The following is a 20,934-nucleotide window of genomic DNA, read 5'->3' on the forward strand; positions in this document are numbered from 1 at the left end:
CTTTTGATGGCCGTGATGGTCAAGCGGATTAAGGCGCCCTGTAGTTACCAGTTGCGTTGCTTCTGGGAGTATGGGTTCGAGTCACTTCTGGGGTGTGAGTTTTCATTCGCATATAGTCCTGGGGACCATTCAGGCTTGTTCGCATATATATATATATATATATATATATATATATATATATATATATATATATATATATATATATAGTATATTTTGGTAGTAGCAGTCTTTCTTGTAAACATATATTGATGAATATGACCATAAAGGTAAGATTAATGATTGTAACACGAATCTTCTTAATATTACTTATGTTTTTCTTCACTGTCGGGGAAAGTTGAAAAATTAACTCTCCAAAGTTCATTTTCACATTTTTATTTATGGTTTGACACCTAGAAGCGTTTCATAAGAAACACTTCTCACATTTTCAAAGACATTTTATACCTACTCATATCGTGCTCATATTTGATTTTGGGTGAAGTGATGGGATACAAACATTTTTGGGTGAGGTGACAGGAAACAAAAGACAAAACACGAAACAATGGACATACATTTTTAATTGGCTGTATCTGTCACCAGTTGGTTGACACTTGAGAGGCAGGACCAAAGAGCCAGAGCTCAACTCCTGCAAGCACAAATAGGCGAGTACATGCGATGTATACAATGGGCATATAACCATAGGTATACGTTCTATCCTCTTGCTTCTGTGCGGGCTCAGGGTCTTGAAGTGGGTACAATGTAATTATGTGTTAATTGGCTGTTGATTGCTGGTTTTGACTTTTTGATGTGTAGGGCCTCGCTTAGGTCGAGTCTCCTAATATCGTTGTATCTGTCGATAATTTATGTACTGCTTGTTAAGATGTCTCTGGTGATGGTCTGGTTGTGTATGGAGCTTATATGCTCCTTGATGGAGCCCCTGTTGTTAATGCAATGTTAATCGTCTAGAAAGAGACGTTGTCGTCTTGCCTGTATACTGAGATCTTTGGGGCTGAAAGTCCCCAACCTGGCCTGTGAAGGTAGAGACGACGTTGGTTTCCTTCAAGGCGTTCTGTTTGGTATCTGGAGAGTTCCTAATGAGTAGGTTGGCCGTTTTCCTGTTTTTGTAAAGAGTATTAATTGTATCTTCCAATTTGTGTCTGTGGGGATAACGTTCCTATTAATATCTTTCAGGACACTTCTCTCCATTTTGTGTGCCGTCGAAAAGAAGTTCCTGTAAAACAGTCTAATAGGAGGTACAAGTGTTGTGTTAGTTGATTTTTCAGAGGTTGCATAGCCTTTCATTTTTTCCTTTGATGACGTCTTAAACATAACCGTTAGAGAAGTCATTGTTGACTAGGACCTACCTTACTCTACACAGTTCCTCGTCAACATGCTTCCAACCAGTGCTGTGAGTGAGAGCTTGGTCGACGAAAGCATTGACAACACTCCTCTTGTACCTGTCTAGGCAGTCACTGTTGACATTAAGGCACATTTCTATGTTCGTTTCCTTAGTGTAGACTGCAGTGTGGAAGCCACCATTCCTCTCCGTGACTCTTTCATCTAGAATGGGCAGCCTCCCATCACTCTCCATTTCGTAAGTGAAACTTAACACCGAATTTTGCTCGAATGCTTCCTTTAGCTGCTGCTAACGTCTGACATCAGGTACCTGCATAAAAATGTCATCAACATTCCTGTAGTATATGTCGAGCTTCAAGTCCATGTCAACTAAGACCCTCAGCTCAATGGTGCCCATGTAGATGTTCGCAAACAAGACACCTAGGGGAGAACCCATGGCGACCCCATCTACTTGCTTATACATGTGCCCATCGGGACAAAAGAAGGGTGCCTCTTTAGTGCAGGCTTCGAGTAACTTTCTCAGTGTGCACTCTGGTATGTCAAGAGGGGTACAAGCTGGATCACGATACACTCTGTCCACCATCATCCTGATTGTTTCTTTGAAAATGTGAGAAGTGTTCTTATGAAACGCTTCTAGGCGTCAGACCATAAATAAAAAAGTGAAAATGAACTTTCGAGAGTTAATTTTTCAACTACCTCCGACAGTGAAGAAAAACACAAGACATATTGAGAAGATTCTTGTTAGAATCATTAATCTTACCCTTTCAGTATCAGTAATATTCAACAACATATGTTTACAAGAAAAACTGCTACCATTATATATATATATATATATATATATATATATATATATATATATATATATATATATATATATATATATATATATATATATATATATATATATATATATATATATATATATATATATATATATATATATATATGTGCAGGCCAATCACCTCAACCACCATCCCCAAAAGCCCACAAGCAATCCAGCTGGGATGGCCCCATTGTAGACCAAGTTCCTGCAGAGTGCCTGGGTGCTGCAACAACACAACATGACATTGCTCGCCTCACAGCAGTAGCAGCCCCTCATGCAGGGGATTTCCTGTTAGCAACCCCAATGTCGGCAACTGGCACGAGTCTCACACCACACACCCTCCGAATTGCTGTGGCCCTCCGCCTTGCTGCCCCAATCCACCCCAGATATAGGTGTATTTGCGGCGAGGTGGTGGCTGACAGGTACGGCCACCATGGCCTACTCTGCCAAAGCACAGGGGGATGGCACTCGAGGCACAGTGAAGTTAACGACATCATCAAGAGGAGCTTCACCACAGCTGGATGCCCAGCTGAAAGAGAGCCCCGTTACCTAACGCCCCGTAACTCTGATGCTCTTATTAGTCGCCCGGATGGTATCACAGTGAACCCCTGGAAGAATGGCAAGCAGTTGGTATGGGACTACACGTGCGTATCAACCCTGGCTAACACCTACATTAACCTCAGTGTTGCACAACCAGGTGGCGCTGCCACCCACAGGGAAGCAGCCAAATCCCGTAAGTATAGAGAACTGGATCACCACTACAATTTTGTCCCCATTGCTTCTGAGACACTTGGCGCCTGGGGTAAAAGTGCCTCCAGTTTTTTGAAGGAACTGGGTTCTAGGCTCATTGAAACAACAAGGGACCCAAGAGCTGCAAGCTTTCTTTTCCAGCGCCTCAGTGTGGCGATACAGAGGGGAAATGCGCACTGCATCCAGGGTTCCTGCCCGCCATCTGAGGAGCTGGAGGAACTCGACAACCTATGATAACCATCTTTGTAAACCATATGTAACTCCTTTTTTGTAACAAAGTTCAAATAAAGTAAATATATATGTGTACGCTCCCAGTTAGACTCGGGGGAATAGGTATTCGCAAGGCGACACAGTTAGCATTGCCAGCATTGGGATTCATGATCCCAAATTCGCGGAAGGAGCCGGTCAGTGGGACACTCTTGTCAACTCTCATCCTCGACCGAATTTTCCAAATGACTGCAAACAGTCCAAATGGGATAGCCCCATAGTGGAGAACATCGCCACATCATTGCTGGAGGCAGCTTCCAGGAAGGACAAAGCGCATCTTCTAGCTGTGCAAGCGCCCCATGCTGAGGACTTCCTGTTGGCAGTCCCTAATTCCGCCTTGGGCACCTGCCTGGACCACTGGGCCCTAAGTATTGGTGTTGCCCTGCGCCTTGCCGCCCCTATCTCCACCGAACACCGGTGTGTTTGCGGTCATGCACGGGCAGACCAATACGGCAGCCATGGTCTCATCTGTCGTAAGACACAGGGAAAGATTGCCAGACATGAAGCAGTCAATGACATCATCAAGAGAAGTTTGGCTTCAGTTGGGTGCCCAGCACAAAGGGAACCTCAGTTGTGCAGACCTGACAACAGCCAAAAACGCCCAGATGGAGTCACCCTGCAGCCATGGAGGGAAGGTAAACAGGTCGTGTGGGACTACACGTGTGCATTCACATTGGCTGATACCTATCTACCTTACAGCGCAGCTGAGGGAGGCGGGGCGGCCACCGTCAGGGAGACCCAGAAAACAAACTAGTACAGGGACCTAGAACGTTGTTACAGGTTCGTGCCAATAGGCTCTGAGACTCTGGGCGCCTGGGGTAAATGTGCACTTAAGTTCCTGAAGGAGCTGGGCGAGGAACTCATTGGGAAGACTAGAGACCCAAGAGCGGCCAGTTTTATGTTCCAGCGCCTCAGTGTCGCTGTTCAAAGGAGAAATGCGTGTTGTCTCTTGGGTACGCACCCGACCCCCGAGGAGCTGGACGAGGTCTTCGAACACTGATTGGTATATTGTTATATAAGTGTGTATTTTCTGTAAACTGTAGCATTGCAATAAAATCAAATAAAAAAAAATAATAGGGGTGGTAGGAGAGGAAAAGATTAAAGTATTCAGTGAGAATCCACAAGGTATTCTCTGAACATTATTTATTTTCTTCTTCGAGGATGTGGGTCCCTTTAATTAAACCAGTGGTGGTACCCCTAAATATATATGTGTATATATATATATATATATATATATATATATATATATATATATATATATATATATATATATATATATATGTCGTACCTAATAGCCAGAATGCACTTCTCAGCCTACTATTCAAGGCCCGATTTGCCTAATAGGCCAAGTTTTCATGAATTAATGTTTTTTCGTCTACCTAACCTACCTAACCTAACCTAACCTAGCTTTTTTTGGCTACCTAACCTAACCTTACCTATAAATATAGGTTAGGTTAGGTTAGGTAGGGTTGGTTAGGTTCGGTCATATATCTACGTTAATTTTAACTCCAATAAAAAAAAATTGACCTCATACATAGAGAAAAGGGCAGCTTTATCATTTCATAAGGAAAAAATTATAGTAAATACATTAATTCAGGAAAACTTGGCTTATTAGGCAAATCGGGCATTGAATAGTAGGCTGAGAAGTGAGTTCTGGCTACTAGGTACGACATATATATATATATATATATATATATATATATATATATATATATATATATATATATATATATATGTCGTACCTAGTAGCCAGAACGCACTTCTCAGCCTACTATGCAAGGCCCAATTTGCCTAATAAGCCAAGTTTTCCTGAATTAATATATTTTCTCTAATTTTTTTCTTATGAAATGATAAAGCTACCCATTTCATTATATATGAGATCAATTTTTTTTATTGGAGTTAAAATTAACGTAGATATATGACCAAACCTAACCAACCCTCCCTAACCTAACCTAACCTATCTTTATAGGTTAGGTTAGGTTCGGTAGCATAAAAAGTTAGGTTAGGTTAGGTTAGGTAGGTTAGGTAGTCGAAAAACAATTAATTCATGAAAACTTGGCTTATTAGGCAAATCGGGCCATGCATAGTAGGCTGAGAAGTGCGTTCTGGCTATTAGGTACGACATATATATATATATATATATATATATATATATATATATATATATATATATATATATATATATATATATATATATATATATATATATATATATATATACATACATATATATTTAGGGGTACCACCACTGGTTTAATTAAAGGGACCCACATCCTCGAAGAAGAAAATAAATAATGTTCAGAGAAGACCTTGTGGATTCTCACTGAATACTTTAATCTTTTCCTCTCCTACCACCCCTATTATTTTTTTTTATTTGATTTTATTGCAATGCTACAGTTTACAGAAAATACACACTTATATAACAATATACCAATCAGTGTTCGAAGACCTCGTCCAGCTCCTCGGGGGTCGGGTGCGTACCCAAGATACAACACTCCTCTTGTATACAAGAGGAGTGTTGTTAACGCATATGTCGACCGTGCTCTCAGCCACAGCTCAGAATGGAAGCAAGTCGACGAAGAACTCTGTAGGGTAAGGCAGGTCCTAGTCAATAACGGCTTCTCCAATGGTTTCGTCGAAGACATCATAAGAAGGAAAGTGAAAAGCCATGCAACCTCTGAAGAGACAACTAACACAACACCTATACCCCCTATTAGACTATTTTACAGGAACTTCTTTTCCACAGCTCATAAAATGGAGGAAAGGGTCCGTAAAGATATTGTTAATAGAAACGTTATCCCTACAGACAAAAATCAGAGGATACAACTGACGATTTACTATAAAACCAGAAAAACGGCCAGCCTACTCATGAGAAACTCTCCAGACACAAAACAGAACGCTTTAAAAGAGACTAACGTCGTCTATGCCTTCAAATGCCCACTTGGGGACTGTAAGCTCCAAAAAACCCAGTATATAGGCAAGACAACAACATCTCTTTCTAGGCGTTTAACGATGCATAAGCAACAGGGCTCCATTAAGGAAAATATAATCTCTTCCCACAACCAAACCATCGCCAGAGAAATCCTAGTAAACAACACAGAAATCATCGATAGATACAGCGATAGCAGGCGACTTGACGTTTGCAAGGCACTACACATCAAGAAGTCAACACCAGCAATCAACAGCCAATTATTGCACAACTATATTCTACCCACCTCACGACTCCGCTCCAATATAGAAGCATCAAGTAATATGGACCAATAGGCTTTCTACAAACACTTCTATTCAATATCCATGGTTTCGTGTTCTGTCTTGTGTTGATGAAATTAATACCCTATTAATACTCTTGTTCTGTCTTGTGTTGATGAAATTAATACCCTATTAATACCACATTTTGTTCTGTCTTGTGTTAATGCCACATCACCCCTTCCACCTCACTCAAATGTAGATATAAAATCGGAGATGCGTAAGTTCTATTCAGTTGTGTATTTGTGAACTAAAGTCTTTGAAAATGTAATGAGTTTTACGAAACGCGCTCGTGTCGCGTCAGACTAGAAATAAAAATGAATTTTGGAGAATTGATTTTTGATTTACCTCCAACAGTGAAGCGAAATGTACGAAAGATTGAGAAAATTCGTGTTAGAATTATTAATCTTACTTTTTCGGTCATATTTAATAATATATGTCTACAGGAAAGACTGCTACCAAAATATACTAGTATATATATATGTATATATATATATGTATATATATATATGTATATATATATATATATATATATATATATATATATATAATATATATATATATATATATATATATATATATATATATATATATATATATATATATATATATATATATATATATATATATATATATATATATATATATATATAACTGAAAACTCACACCCCAGAAGTGACTCGAACCCATACTCCCAGAAGCAACGCAACTGGTATGTACAAGACGCCTTAATCCACTTGACCATCACGACCGGACAAAATGAGGTGATAGCCGAGGCTATATGAACCACCCCACCGCCGGCACTCGGATAGTTATCTTGGGCATAGCATTTTACCAAATCACCTCATTCTTTGGGGCACACGTGAGGAACACAAATGCGAACAAGCCTGAATGGTCCCCAGGACATATTCAACTGAAAACTCACACCCCAGAAGTGACTCGAACCCATACTCCCAGAAGCAACGCAACTGGTATGTACAAGACGCCTTAATCCACTTGACCATCACGACCGGACAAAATGAGGTGATAGCCGAGGCTATATGAACCACCCCACCGCCGGCACTCGGATAGTTATCTTGGGCATAGCATTTTACCAAATCACCTCATTCTTTGGGGCACACGTGAGGAACACAAATGCGAACAAGCCTGAATGGTCCCCAGGACATATTCAACTGAAAACTCACACCCCAGAAGTGACTCGAACCCATACTCCCAGAAGCAACGCAACTGGTATGTACAAGACGCCTTAATCCACTTGACCATCACGACCGGACAAAATGAGGTGATAGCCGAGGCTATATGAACCACCCCACCGCCGGCACTCGGATAGTTATCTTGGGCATAGCATTTTACCAAATCACCTCATTCTTTGGGGCACACGTGAGGAACACAAATGCGAACAAGCCTGAATGGTCCCCAGGACATATTCAACTGAAAACTCACACCCCAGAAGTGACTCGAACCCATACTCCCAGAAGCAACGCAACTGGTATGTACAAGACGCCTTAATCCACTTGACCATCACGACCGGACAAAATGAGGTGATAGCCGAGGCTATATGAACCACCCCACCGCCGGCACTCGGATAGTTATCTTGGGCATAGCATTTTACCAAATCACCTCATTCTTTGGGGCACACGTGAGGAACACAAATGCGAACAAGCCTGAATGGTCCCCAGGACATATTCAACTGAAAACTCACACCCCAGAAGTGACTCGAACCCATACTCCCAGAAGCAACGCAACTGGTATGTACAAGACGCCTTAATCCACTTGACCATCACGACCGGACAAAATGAGGTGATAGCCGAGGCTATATGAACCACCCCACCGCCGGCACTCGGATAGTTATCTTGGGCATAGCATTTTACCAAATCACCTCATTCTTTGGGGCACACGTTCGCAGACTCTCCAGACACAAAACAGAACGCTTTAAAAGAGACTAACGTCGTCTATGCCTTCAAATGCCCACTTGGGGACTGTAAGCTCCAAAAAACCCAGTATATAGGCAAGACAACAACATCTCTTTCTAGGCGTTTAACGATGCATAAGCAACAGGGCTCCATTAAGGAACATATAATCTCTTCCCATAACCAAACCATCGCCAGAGAAATCCTAGTAAACAACACAGAAATCATCGATAGATACAGCGATAGCAGGCGGCTTGACGTTTGCGAGGCACTACACATCAAGAAGTCAACACCAGCAATCAACTGCCAATTATTGCACAACTATATTCTACCCACCTCAAGACTCCGCTCCAATATAGAAGCATCAAGAAATATGGACCAATAGGCTTTCTACAAACACTTCTATTCAATATATATATATATATATATATATATATATATATATATATATATATATATATATATATATATATATATATATATACATATATATATATATATATACATATATATACATATATATATATATATATATATATATATATATATATATATATATATATATATATATATAAATACATATATATATACATGTATATATATATATATATATATATATATATATATATATATATATATATATATATATATATATATATATATATATATATATATATATATATATATATATATAATTTTATGGTGTCTTTACAAAACATACATGTGCATGTCGTATAAAAGAGCTTGGTGTACTGTTTAAGAAAGCATTTACTGATAGGCCTTGCCTTACGATCACAACACAAAATGTAACCACATTCTCTGGCCTCCTGTTTGTTCTCTGATTCGTCGAGTCTTGCTGCACTCTGATAAGACGGATCAGAAGTGAGCACTGTTGTTCCTACTAGATTCTGTCTGAAGCTGAAGTAAGCTTGACACCCATGTGCTGTTGCTAGGGTCAACACTGCCTCAACCATTACCTCTAGAGTGCACGATCATACCTGCTTGTTCCTACAGGAGCAGGGGTGCCAGTGTTCACAATGGTCACCAGAAATACGGCTTTCACCAGTTCTATCATCTTACCTTTACAGTTACTTCATGGATGGTGTCACCAGTGACAAGCCTCAGCAAAATTCCTTGCTCTAAAGTTCTTCAATCGACTGCTAATATACAGGGCATCCTAACAGGTCGCTCGGCAGTTGAGGTACTGACCATGTATTACCTGCATATGTCCTGCTAGCTACAGACGCCATCATGGTCAGTGCAATAACGGGCTATATCTGCATGTGTGTTTCATGCTATTTATGTTGTTGGTGGCAGGATATCACAACATCCACTTTTTACTTACTCAGACTAACTGATGGGTTGAAGTTGCAACGTTTTCTTGTTTAATATCGACTACGAATTTTAGTTACAGCTTAATACAATGACTATGGTACCAGTGCAATAATTATAAATTTCAGTTACAGTTTGAATGGGATTATAGGTACGACGTCATTCTTCCACTGTGGCAGGTAGCTACATGCATAAACGTAGTGCATCCTACAACAACAACAACATTCCCTTACTCACTCTGTATGGCCGGGTGGGTTGTAGTTGCTGCCAGCCACCCGGGAGAGAAAATTGCAGTCGAAGCCGCTGGAGGGAGGAAGCTGCCAGCTGCAGGTGTCGTCCAGGAAGGTACAGTCGCCCCACCCCGGGCTGGAGTTGGGCGGCAGACCTGTCCATACCGCTCTCTTAGTCCAGTCATTGGTGAAGACTTCCAGTGTTCACAGCTAGCACCTAGTGTGGCTTTATTCCTAGCAGTGTTCACAGCTAGCACCTAGCTTGTCTTCATTCCTAGCAGTGTTCACAGCTAGCACCTAGTGTGTCTTCATTCCTAGCAGTGTTCACAGCTAGTACCTAGTGTGGCTTTATTCCTAGCAGTGTTCACAGATAGCACCTAGTGTGTCTTCATTCCTAGCAGTGTTCACAGCTAGCACCTAGTGTGTCTTCATTCCTAGCAGTGTTCACAGCTAGTACCTAGTGTGTCTTCATTCCTAGCAGTGTTCACAGCTAGCACCTAGTGTGGCTTTATTCCTAGCAGTGTTCACAGATAGCACCTAGTGTGTCTTCATTCCAAGCAGTGTTCACAGCTAGCACCTAGTGTGTCTTCATTCCTAGCAGTGTTCACAGCTAGCACCTAGTGTGTCTTCATTCCTAGCAGTGTTCACAGCTAGCACCTAGTGTGTCTTCGTTCCTAGCAGTGTTCACAGCTAGCACCTAGTGTGTCTTCATTCCTAGCAGTGTTCACAACTAGCGTGTCTCCACTCCAAGCAGTGTTCCCATCTAGTGTTTCTCCATTCCTAGCAGTGTTCACAACTGGCCTCTAGCGTGTCCTTCCCAATAGCCTTCATAATAAGCAGCAAGGCTTGTCTGAATTCCTAAGCGTTCACAGCTGGCGCCAAGTGTAGACGGTATAAAAAGGGGGTGGCCAGGAGTAAGGTTAACACAGGGGTGGCCAGGAGTAAGGTTAACACAGGGGTGGCCAGGAGTAAGGTTAACATGGGGGTGGCCAGGATTAAGGTTAACACAGGGGGTGGCCAGGAGTAAGGTTAACACAGGGGTGGCCAGGAGTAAGGTTAACATGGGGGTGGCCAGGAGTAAGGTTAACATGGGGGTGGCCAGGAGTAAGGTTAACATGGGGGTGGCCAGGAGTAAGGTTAACATGGGGGTGGCCAGGAGTAAGGTTAACATGGGGGTGGCCAGGAGTAAGGTTAACATGGGGGTGGCCAGGAGTAAGGTTAACATGGGGGGGGCCAGGAGTAAGGTTAACACAGGGGGTGGCCAGGAGTAAGGTTAACACAGGGGGTGGCCAGGAGTAAGGTTAACACAGGGGGTGGCCAGGAGTAAGGTTAACACAGGGGGTGGCCAGGAGTAAGGTTAACACAGGGGGTGGCCAGGAGTAAGGTTAACACAGGGGGTGGCCAGGAGTAAGGTTAACACAGGGGGTGGCCAGGAGTAAGGTTAACACAGGGGGTGGCCAGGAGTAAGGTTAACACAGGGGGTGGCCAGGAGTAAGGTTAACACAGGGGGTGGCCAGGAGTAAGGTTAACACAGGGGGTGGCCAGGAGTAAGGTTAACACAGGGGGTGGCCAGGAGTAAGGTTAACACAGGGGGTGGCCAGGAGTAAGGTTAACACAGGGGGTGGCCAGGAGTAAGGTTAACACAGGGGGTGGCCAGGAGTAAGGTTAACACAGGGGGTGGCCAGGAGTAAGGTTAACACAGGGGGTGGCCAGGAGTAAGGTTAACACAGGGGGTGGCCAGGAGTAAGGTTAACACAGGGGGTGGCCTGGAGTAAGGTTAACATAGGGGTGGCCTAGAGTAAGGTTAACACAGGGGGTGACCAAGAGTAAAATTAACATTGGAGTGGCAAAGAGTGAGGTTAAAATAGGGGTTGCCAGGAGTAAGGTTAACATGGGGGTGGCCAGGAGTACGGTTAACATAGAGGTGCCAAAGAGTGAGGTTAACATAGTTGTGGCAGATAGTAAGATTAACATAGTGGTGGCCAGAAGTAAGGTTAACATAAAGGTGTCCAAGAGTTAGGTTAGCGTAGGGATGGCCAGGAGTAATGTTAACATAGGGGTGGTCATGAGTGAGGTTAACATAGGGGTGGTCAGGAGTAATGTTATCATAGGGGTGGTCAGGAGTAATGTTAACATAGGGGAGGTCAGGAGTGAGGTTAACATAGGGGAGGTCAGGAGTGAGGTTAACATAGGGGAGGTCAGGAGTGAGGTTAACGTAGAGGAGGTCAGGAGTAATGTTAACATAGGGGAGGTCAGGAGTGAGAAGGGAGGTGGGAGTAGCGAGAATGAGGGGAAAAACATAGGGGTGTTCACAGTTGTTGTGTCTTCATTCCAAGGACGTGTTCACAACTAGCGTGTGAACACATCCCTCACCCAAGTGAGGGATGGCCACGAACTTAGTTAGAGACTGTTGGCCAGGAGAAAGGTTAGAGAAGAGGTGATCAGGCAACGAAAAGAAAGGGGGTGGCCAGGAGTGAGGTGAGAGACGGGAATGTCGAAGAGTTTGGCCAGGTGTGAGGGAAGAGAAGAGTGTGGCCAACACTGAGGGGTAGAGAAGAGGGTGGCCAGGACTGAGGATAGAAAAGAGAGTGGCCACGACTGAGGGTAGAGAAGAGGAGGGCCACGACTGAGGTTAGAGAAGAGGGTGGCCAGGACTGAGGTTAGAGAAGAGGGTGGCCAGGACTGAGGGTTGAGAAGAGGGTGGCCACGACTGAGGTTAGAGAAGAGGGTGGCCACGACTGAGGTTAGAGAAGAGGGTGGCCAGGACTGAGGGTAGAGAAGAGGGGGGCCACGACTGAGGTTAGAGAAGAGGGTGGCCAGGACTGAGGGTAGAGAAGAGGGGGGCCACGACTGAGGTTAGAGAAGAGGGTGGCCAGGACTGAGGGTAGAGAAGAGGGGGGCCACGACTGAGGTTAGAGAAGAGGGTGGCCACGACTGAGGGGTAGAGAAGAAGGTGGCCAGGACTGAGGGTAGAGAAGAGGGTGGCCAGGACTGAGGGTAGAAAAGAGGGTGGCCAGGACTGAGGGTAGAGAAGAGGGTGGCCACGACTGAGGGTAGAAAAGAGGGTGGCCAGGACTGAGGGTAGAGAAGAGGGTGGCCAGGGCTAAGGGTAGAGAAGAGGGTGGCCAGGACTGAGGGTTCAGAAGAGGGTGGCAAGGACTGAGGGTTCAGAAAAGGGTGCCAGGACTGAGGTTTGAGAAGAGGGTGGCCAGGACTGAGGGTATAGAAGAGGGTGGCCAGGACTGAAGGTAGAGAAGAGGGTGGCCAGGACTGAGGGTACTAAAGAGGGTGGCCACGACTGAGGGTAGAGAAGAGGGTGGCCAGGACTGAGGGTAGAGAAGAGGGTGGCCAGGACTGAGGGTAGAGAAGAGGGTGGCCAGGACTGAGGGTAGAGAAGAGGGTGGCCAGGACTTAGGGTAGAGAAGAGGGTGGCCAGGACTGAGAGTAGAGAAGAGGGTGGCCAGGACTGAGGGTAGAAAAGAGGGTGGCCAGGACTGAGGGTAGAGAAGAGGGTGGCCAGGACTGAGAGTAGAGAAGAGGGTGGCCAGGACTGAGGGTAGAAAAGAGGGTGGCCACGACTGAGGGTAGAAAAGAGGGTGGCAGGACTGAGAGTAGAGAAGAGGGTGGCCATGACTGAAAATAAGAAGAGGGTGGCCAGGACTGAGGGTAGAAAAGAGGGTGGCCACGACTGAGGGTAGAAAAGAGGATGGCCAGGACTGAGGGTGGAGAAGAGGGGTGGCCAGGACTGAAGGGTAGAGAAGAGGGTGGCCAGGACTGAGGATAGAGAAGAGGGTGGCCAGGACAGAGGGTAGAGAAGAGGGTGGCCAGGACTGAGGATAGAGAAGAGGGTGGCCAGGACTGAGGATAGAGAAGAGGGTGGCCAGGACAGAGGGTAGAGAAGAGGGTGGCCAGGACTGAAGGGTAGAGAAGAGGGTGGCCAGGACTGAGGATAGAGAAGAGGTTGGCCAGGACTGAGGATAGAGAAGAGGGTGGCCAGGACTGAGGATGAGAAAAGGGTGGCTAGATTTGAGGGTTTAGACGTTGCCAAAAGTAAGAATAAATTATTTATAAAATGAAAGGTACAAGAACGATAAGTATGAACAATACAAAAAGCTGTTGAGATAAATTCCTTTTTTTTAACTATATTTTGTGTAACATAGTACACATTATATATATATATATATATATATATATATATATATATATATATATATATATATATATAAATATATATATATATATATATATATATATATATATATATATATATATATATATATAAATATATATATATATATATATATATATATATATATATATATATATATATATATATATATATATATATATATATATATATATATATATATATATATATGTTGAGAACAGAGTTGTTAGCAGCGCTTACAAAAACTTGTTAAGTGACATTTCATACCGGGAGACTGAAATAGATGAAGAAGCAGATAACATTTCAAAAGAAAAAGAAGACAAACGAATCATACACTTAACCTTGCATGTTATAAGACTACAGTTCTCGTTTACTGAACACCGAATTAGTATGAGGGAAGAGGTGGTGTGAGGGAAGAGGTGGAGTGAGGTAAGTGGGAGGGCAACAGCGGGCACCACTCACTAGGACACGCTCCTTGCGTGAAGGAGATGGAGTCAAGGCCAACGTCTCCTGCCTCAGGGCTGCCAACGGAGGCTTCAAATATTATTTGAAATTCTTCGGCGGAAGCTACTGTCTGTTGGCAGGGATACCACCTGTAAAACATTATAATTATTACAGTTATGTCCCTGTGCAACACACACTAAATGTTCACACACACACACACACACACACACACACACACACACACACACACACACACACACCCGCAGGGGTCAGTCCTGGACCTATACTGTTTCTGATATATGTAAATGATCTCTCAGAAGATATAGACTAGTTTCTCTCAATGCTTGCTGATGATGCAAAAATTATGATGAGGATTGAAACAGAGGATGATAGTAGGAGGCTCCAAGATGGCCTAGACAGACTGAGTGAATGGTTCAAAAAATGTCTGTTGAAGTTCAACCCGAGTAAATGCAAAGTAATGAAACTAGAAACATGAGGCCAGACACAGGATACAGAATAGGAGATGAAGTACTTAATGAAACAGACAGAGAGAAAGATCTAGGAGTTGATTGATGATTGTTGCCGCCGAAGGCGGCTAGTTTATTGTGCACCCCATACTCATAATGTGAGCGGTAGCGCAAAAGCATTACAGAGGGCACAAAAGGTCTTTATCAGACCTCATCTTAGATTATTACATAAACAATTTCTTCAATCCTTCACACCTTATAGATACAATGTCAGCTAGTTACAGAGAAAGTGCTATTACAAGAGCTACATATTTACAGTAAGTCATCATACATTAATGGTAGGTCTTATCGCTAATACATAATAGTTTGGCCAATGGGGATATTACAGAGTCATAGGGGAGCTTCTGTTTATTATTAGTCCTCACAATACACTACTTGTTTCTGAATCTCATATGTCGTTCACCTACTGGAAGCGAAATGTGGGTACAGTGCAAGGATTTCAGGTAATTTATCCATGGTAATAAGATAGGTTGCCATATCATACAGAGTGAGCTTAGATTTATCTCTAAAAGGCTCAATTTTACAACAATCCAAGATATAGTGTTCGAGTGTGTGTCCCTGCCTATGTCCACACACTTTACACTTTACTACATCTAGATCCCTATACAAGCCGAACTGCCAGAGATACTTGTAGCCAAGTCTTATACGAGCTGTGACAACATCTGTTAGTCTACTGACTTTGTTACTTGCCCCATACACATGTTTTACTTCACACATTTCATTGTGATGAACAATGGACCTGCTAGTTCCAGTTTGCACTGTTCTACTTTCTTCAAATTCATCCAGGAGTTCTCGTCTAATGACACTTTTAAGGGACCTATTTGATAACTCAAGATTCCGTTCAATACTGTCTTTATTTACTGCAGCCTTAGCAAGGGCGTCAACTTTGTCATGTTCCTGCATGCCAATGTGAGAAGGAATCCACAACATTTTTATATTTACCCTCTTGCTAAGTGTTCTTATATATCTACGTCTAGCTTCCAAGACAAGCACGTTATTACTTGATTGCAAACTGTTTATTGCTCGTAGTGAGGATAGGGAGTCTGAAATAATTAAGCTGTCTACTTCAGTGTTGTCAATAATTTCGAGTGCTACCAGTATCGCTACCAACTCGGCTTGCATTGTAGACGCCCAGTTACTAATTCGAATATTTCTTTGAATTGTGCTGCCATCGGGCTGATGAGCAATAACAGCACTTCCTGCCCTCCCTGTAGCTGTATTGAGTGATCCGTCAGTGTATATGGTCTGTGCAATGTTGTTTTCAGCTTGTATATTGCGAATGTGTTCTATGGTGCTTAATTTAATATCACACCAAACCTGTCTCCTGAAGCCCACATAAAAAGAATAACGTCTAAGGCATATGCGAGGCTGGCTAACATCAGAACAGCGTTCAGGAACCAGTGTAAGGAATCATTCAGAATCTTGTAAACCACATATGTAAGACCAATCCTGGAGTATGCGGCCCCAGCATGGAGCCCGTACCTTGTCAAGCACAAGACGATGCTGGAAAAAGTCCAAAGGTATGCCACTAGACTAGTCCCAGAGCTAAGAGGCATGAGTTACGAGGAAAGGCTGCGGGAAATGCACCTTACGACACTGGAAAACAGAAGAGTAAGGGGTGACATGATCACAACCTACAAAATCCTCAGGGGAATCGACCAGGTAAACAAGGATAAACTATTTAACACTGGTGGGACGCGAACAAGGGGACACAGGTGGAAACCGAGTACCCACATGAACCACAGGGACGTTAGAAGGAACTTTTTCAGTGTCAGAGTAGTTAACGGATGGAATGCATTAGGCAGTGATGTGGTGGAGGCTGACTCCATACACAGTTTCAACTGTAGATATGATAGAGCCCAGTAGGCTCAGGAATCTGTACACCAGTTGATTGACAGTTGAGAGAAGAAGGCAAATATGGTACCAGTTTTCAAGAAAGGAGATAGGGAAGAGGCCGACCAGTGTGACTGATAAGCATCTCCTGTTTGAAAGAATAATCAGGTTAAGACTCGATACACACCTAGAGAAAATTAGGTATGCAAACAAACACCAACATGGGTTCAGGGAAATCATGCCTAAGAAACATTCTGAAATTCTATGATAAAGTAAGAAGAATTAGGCAGGACAGGGAAGGATGGGCAGACAGCATATCTCTGGACTATCAAAAAGCATTTGATACAGAACTTCACAGGAGACTGCTATTCAAATTGAGAGGCAGGTGGGAATAAGCAAAAAAGCCCTAGTATGGTTAAGGAACTACCTAACAGGTAGAAGCCAGAGAGAAACGGTAAGGGGCGAGAAGTCGGACTGGCGAACAGTAACAAGTGGAGTACCTCGTGGATCGGTCCTGGAACCAAAAGACTGGCATTCCAAAAGGAAAACTATGTGGAGATCAGAAAATTCCTAAAAGATATAATATGGGAAACAGAGCTCAGGGGAAAGACGGGACAAGACATGATGGAATACATCACGCAGAAGTGTAAGGAGGCAGCAGACAAGTTTATCCCGGTCCAAAAGGGAAAACAATAAATGTAGATGAGAAACCCCATGGTTTAATCAGAGATGTGGGCAAGAAAAGCAACTGAGTAAAAGGGCGTGAAGAAACTATGGAAATAACAGGACACTTGAGAGCAGAGAAGGATACCAAGGAGCTAGGAATGAATACGTCAGGGTGAGAAGAGAGGCAGAAAGGCAATACGGAAACGACATAGCAAGCAAGGCAAAGACTCTACCTAAATTGCTGCACAGTCATATAAGGAAAAAAACAGTGAAGGAACAGGTAAAGAATCTTAGGATAGGGGCAGACAGATTCACTACAAATGACAAGGAAGTGTGCGAGGAACTCAATAACAAATTCCAGGATGTCTTCACATTAGAGCAAGGAAAAGTTTCAGAGATAAGAGAAGGAATAGTTTACCAGGCACCACTATAGGAGTTTGGGATTACCAGTGGGATGTAAGGAAGCTTTTGGTAGAGTTGGATGTGACAAAGGCTATAGGCCTGGATGGAATATCACCGTGGATACTAAAGGAAGGAACAGTAGCACTGCGCCTGCCACTCTCCATAGTGTATAACAAATCACTGGTAACATGTGAACTGCCAAAAATTTGGAAAACGGAAAATGTAGTCCCAATATACAAGAAAGGGAGGAGGAGGATAGACAGGAGGCACTAAACTACAGGCCAGTGTCCCTAACTTGCATACCATGCAAATTGATGGAGAAGATTGTGCGAAAAAAATTAGTGGGACATCTGGAGCGAAGGAACTTTGTGACACAACATCAACATGGGTTTAGAGATGGCAAGTCATGCCTCACTGGATTAATTGAATTTTATGATTATGCAACAAAAATCAGGCAAAAAAGAGAAGGCAGACTTCTTCTTTCAGGTGGGCAGACTGCATATTTTTGAATTGTCAAAAAGCCTTTAACAGTATCACACAAGAGACAAGTGCAAAAGTTGGACATACAGCCAGGAGTGAAAGGAAAGGTACCCCATTGGATAACGGAGTACTTAAGTAACAGATGACAGCAAGTCACTGTGAGGGGTGAGGCCTCAGATTGGCGAGGCGTCACTATTGAAGTCCTGCAGGGTCAGTCCTTGGACCTATACTGTTTCTGATATATGTAAATGATCTTCCAAAGGGTATAGAATCGTTCCTCTCATAGTTTGCCGATGATGCAAACATTATGAGGAGGTTTAAGTCGGAGGAAGATAGTATAAGGCTACAAGATGACCTAGACAAACCGAATGAATAGTCCAACAAATGGCTATTAAGGTTCAACCCGAGTAAATGTAAGGTAATGAAGCTGGCAGTGGAAATAGGAGGCCAAACACAGGATACCGAATGGGAGATTAAGTCCTTCATGAAACGGAGAGACAGAAAGATCTAGGAGTTTATATCAAACCAAACTTATCTCCTGAAGCCCACATAAAAATAATAACATCTGCGGCATATGCAAGGCTGGCTAACATCAGAACTGCCTTCAGGAACCTGTGTAAGGAATCATTCAGAACCTTGTGAACCACGTATATAAGACCAATCCTGGAGTATGCGGGCTCCAGCATGGAGCCTTGTACCTTGTCAAGCATAAGACGAAGCTGGAAAAAGTTCAGAGGTATGCCATTAGGCTAGTCCCAGAACTAAGAGGCTTGAGTTACGAGGAAAGGCTGCGTGAAATGTATCTCACGATGCTGGAAGACAGAGGAGTAAGGAGAGACATTATCACTACCTACACAATTCTCAGAGAAATTGATAAGATAGATAAAGATAACCTGCTTAACACTGGTGGTACGCGAACAAGGTGACACATGTGGAAACTGAATTCCCAAATAAGCCCCAGGCACGTTAAGAAAAACTTTTTTAATGTCAGTAGTTAACAGATGGAATGCACTAGGCAGTGATGTGGTGGAGGCAGACTCCATACACAGTTTCAAATGTAGATATGATAGAGCCCAGTAAGCTATGGAATCTGTACACCAATTCATTGACAGTTGAGAGGCGGGACCAAAGAGCCAGAGCTTAACCCCCACAAGCTCAATATGGTGAGTACAACTAGGTGAGTACACACATGTAAAGAGTCAAAACAAATAAGCACAAGGGCGAGGAGAAGCTAAAGAAATAACATAACACCAGAGACCAGATGGATATATCAGAGGGCTATGAATGAGTACCTCAGAGTGAGGAGAGAAGCAGAGAGACAGTATGAAAATACCAACGAAAGTAAGCCACTCCACAGCCACATCAGGGGGAAATAAACTGTAAAGGAATAAGTGATGAAACTAAATAAAGAGGGAAAACAAATACATAGAAAATGACAAGGGGGTATGTGAAGAACTAAACAATAGTTTCCAGGAGATCTTCACAACAGTGCAAGGAGAAGTCAGTAAACCAAGCAACTTTAGAGAAATTTGAGCTTCCCAGAGATGAGGTCACAAGCAATCTGTTGGAGCTGAATGTGACAAAAGGCTGTTGAGCGCAACAGAATCTCAAGGTGAATACTAAAAGAGGGTGCAGAAGCACTGTGTGTGCCCAATCTCTATAGTGAATAGAAGGAGATCTACTGGACACTGGAAGACAGCTAATGTATTGCCAATATACAAAAAGGATGACATGCAAGAGGCGCTAAATTAAAGGTGAGTTTCCCTAACTTGCATACCATGCAAGATGATGGAAAGGAACATCTGGAAAAAGTATGTATAACATCTGGAGAGAAGGAGCTTAGTTACACACCACACATCACAAGCATGGGTCCATGGATAGTAAGTCGTGCCTCACAGTTTTAATTGATTCTATGACCAGGGGACATAAATTAAGCAAGAAAGAGAAAAGTGGGCAGACTGCATTTCTGTCAGAAAGCCTTTGACACAGTACCCCATAAAAAGCTGTTACAAAGGTTGAAAAAACAGGCAGGAATAACAGGCAAAGTGTTGTAGTAGATAAAGGGTATCTAAACAACAGAAAACATCGAGTAACTGAAAGGGGACACATCAGAGTGGCGAGAATTCACTAATGGAGTCCCAGAGGGCTCAGTACTTGGACCCATCCTATTTCCAATATATGTAAACGATCTTCCAGTGGGTATAGACTTATTCCTCTTAATGTGTGCTGATAATGCAAAAATTATGAGAAGAATCAAGACAGCGGAGTACAGAGACTACAAGACGTCCTTGACAAACTGGAGGAATGGTCGAGCCATTTCCTACTAAAGTTTAACTGAAGTAAATGTAAAATTATAAATTAGGTAAAGGACGCAGGAGGTGAAATCCTTCAAGAGTCAAGTAGAGAGAAAATTCTGGGGGATTGATATTTCACCGAACCTGTCCACAAGGGCCCACATCAAAAGGGTATCGTCAGTGGCATATGCTAGACTGGTCAACATAAGAACTGCTACGAGAAACTTGTG

At 43.0% G+C, this 20,934-nt stretch overlaps 1 protein-coding gene across 1 annotated transcript in view; it reads right to left on the minus strand.

Moving 5' to 3' along the window:
* The window catches only part of LOC123756330 (MAM and LDL-receptor class A domain-containing protein 1), a gene marked incomplete in the record, with an annotated part of 412,433 nt that overhangs the window by 182,765 nt on the left and 208,734 nt on the right, over positions 1–20,934 (minus strand). The window contains 2 exon segments of the mRNA XM_069331355.1: positions 9,898–10,045; positions 14,521–14,651. Coding sequence (XP_069187456.1) covers positions 9,898–10,045; positions 14,521–14,651 — 279 coding nt within the window.

The sequence above is a fragment of the Procambarus clarkii genome, chromosome 25, assembly GCF_040958095.1.
Source record: "Procambarus clarkii isolate CNS0578487 chromosome 25, FALCON_Pclarkii_2.0, whole genome shotgun sequence".
In the NCBI taxonomy this organism is placed as follows: domain Eukaryota; kingdom Metazoa; phylum Arthropoda; class Malacostraca; order Decapoda; family Cambaridae; genus Procambarus; species Procambarus clarkii.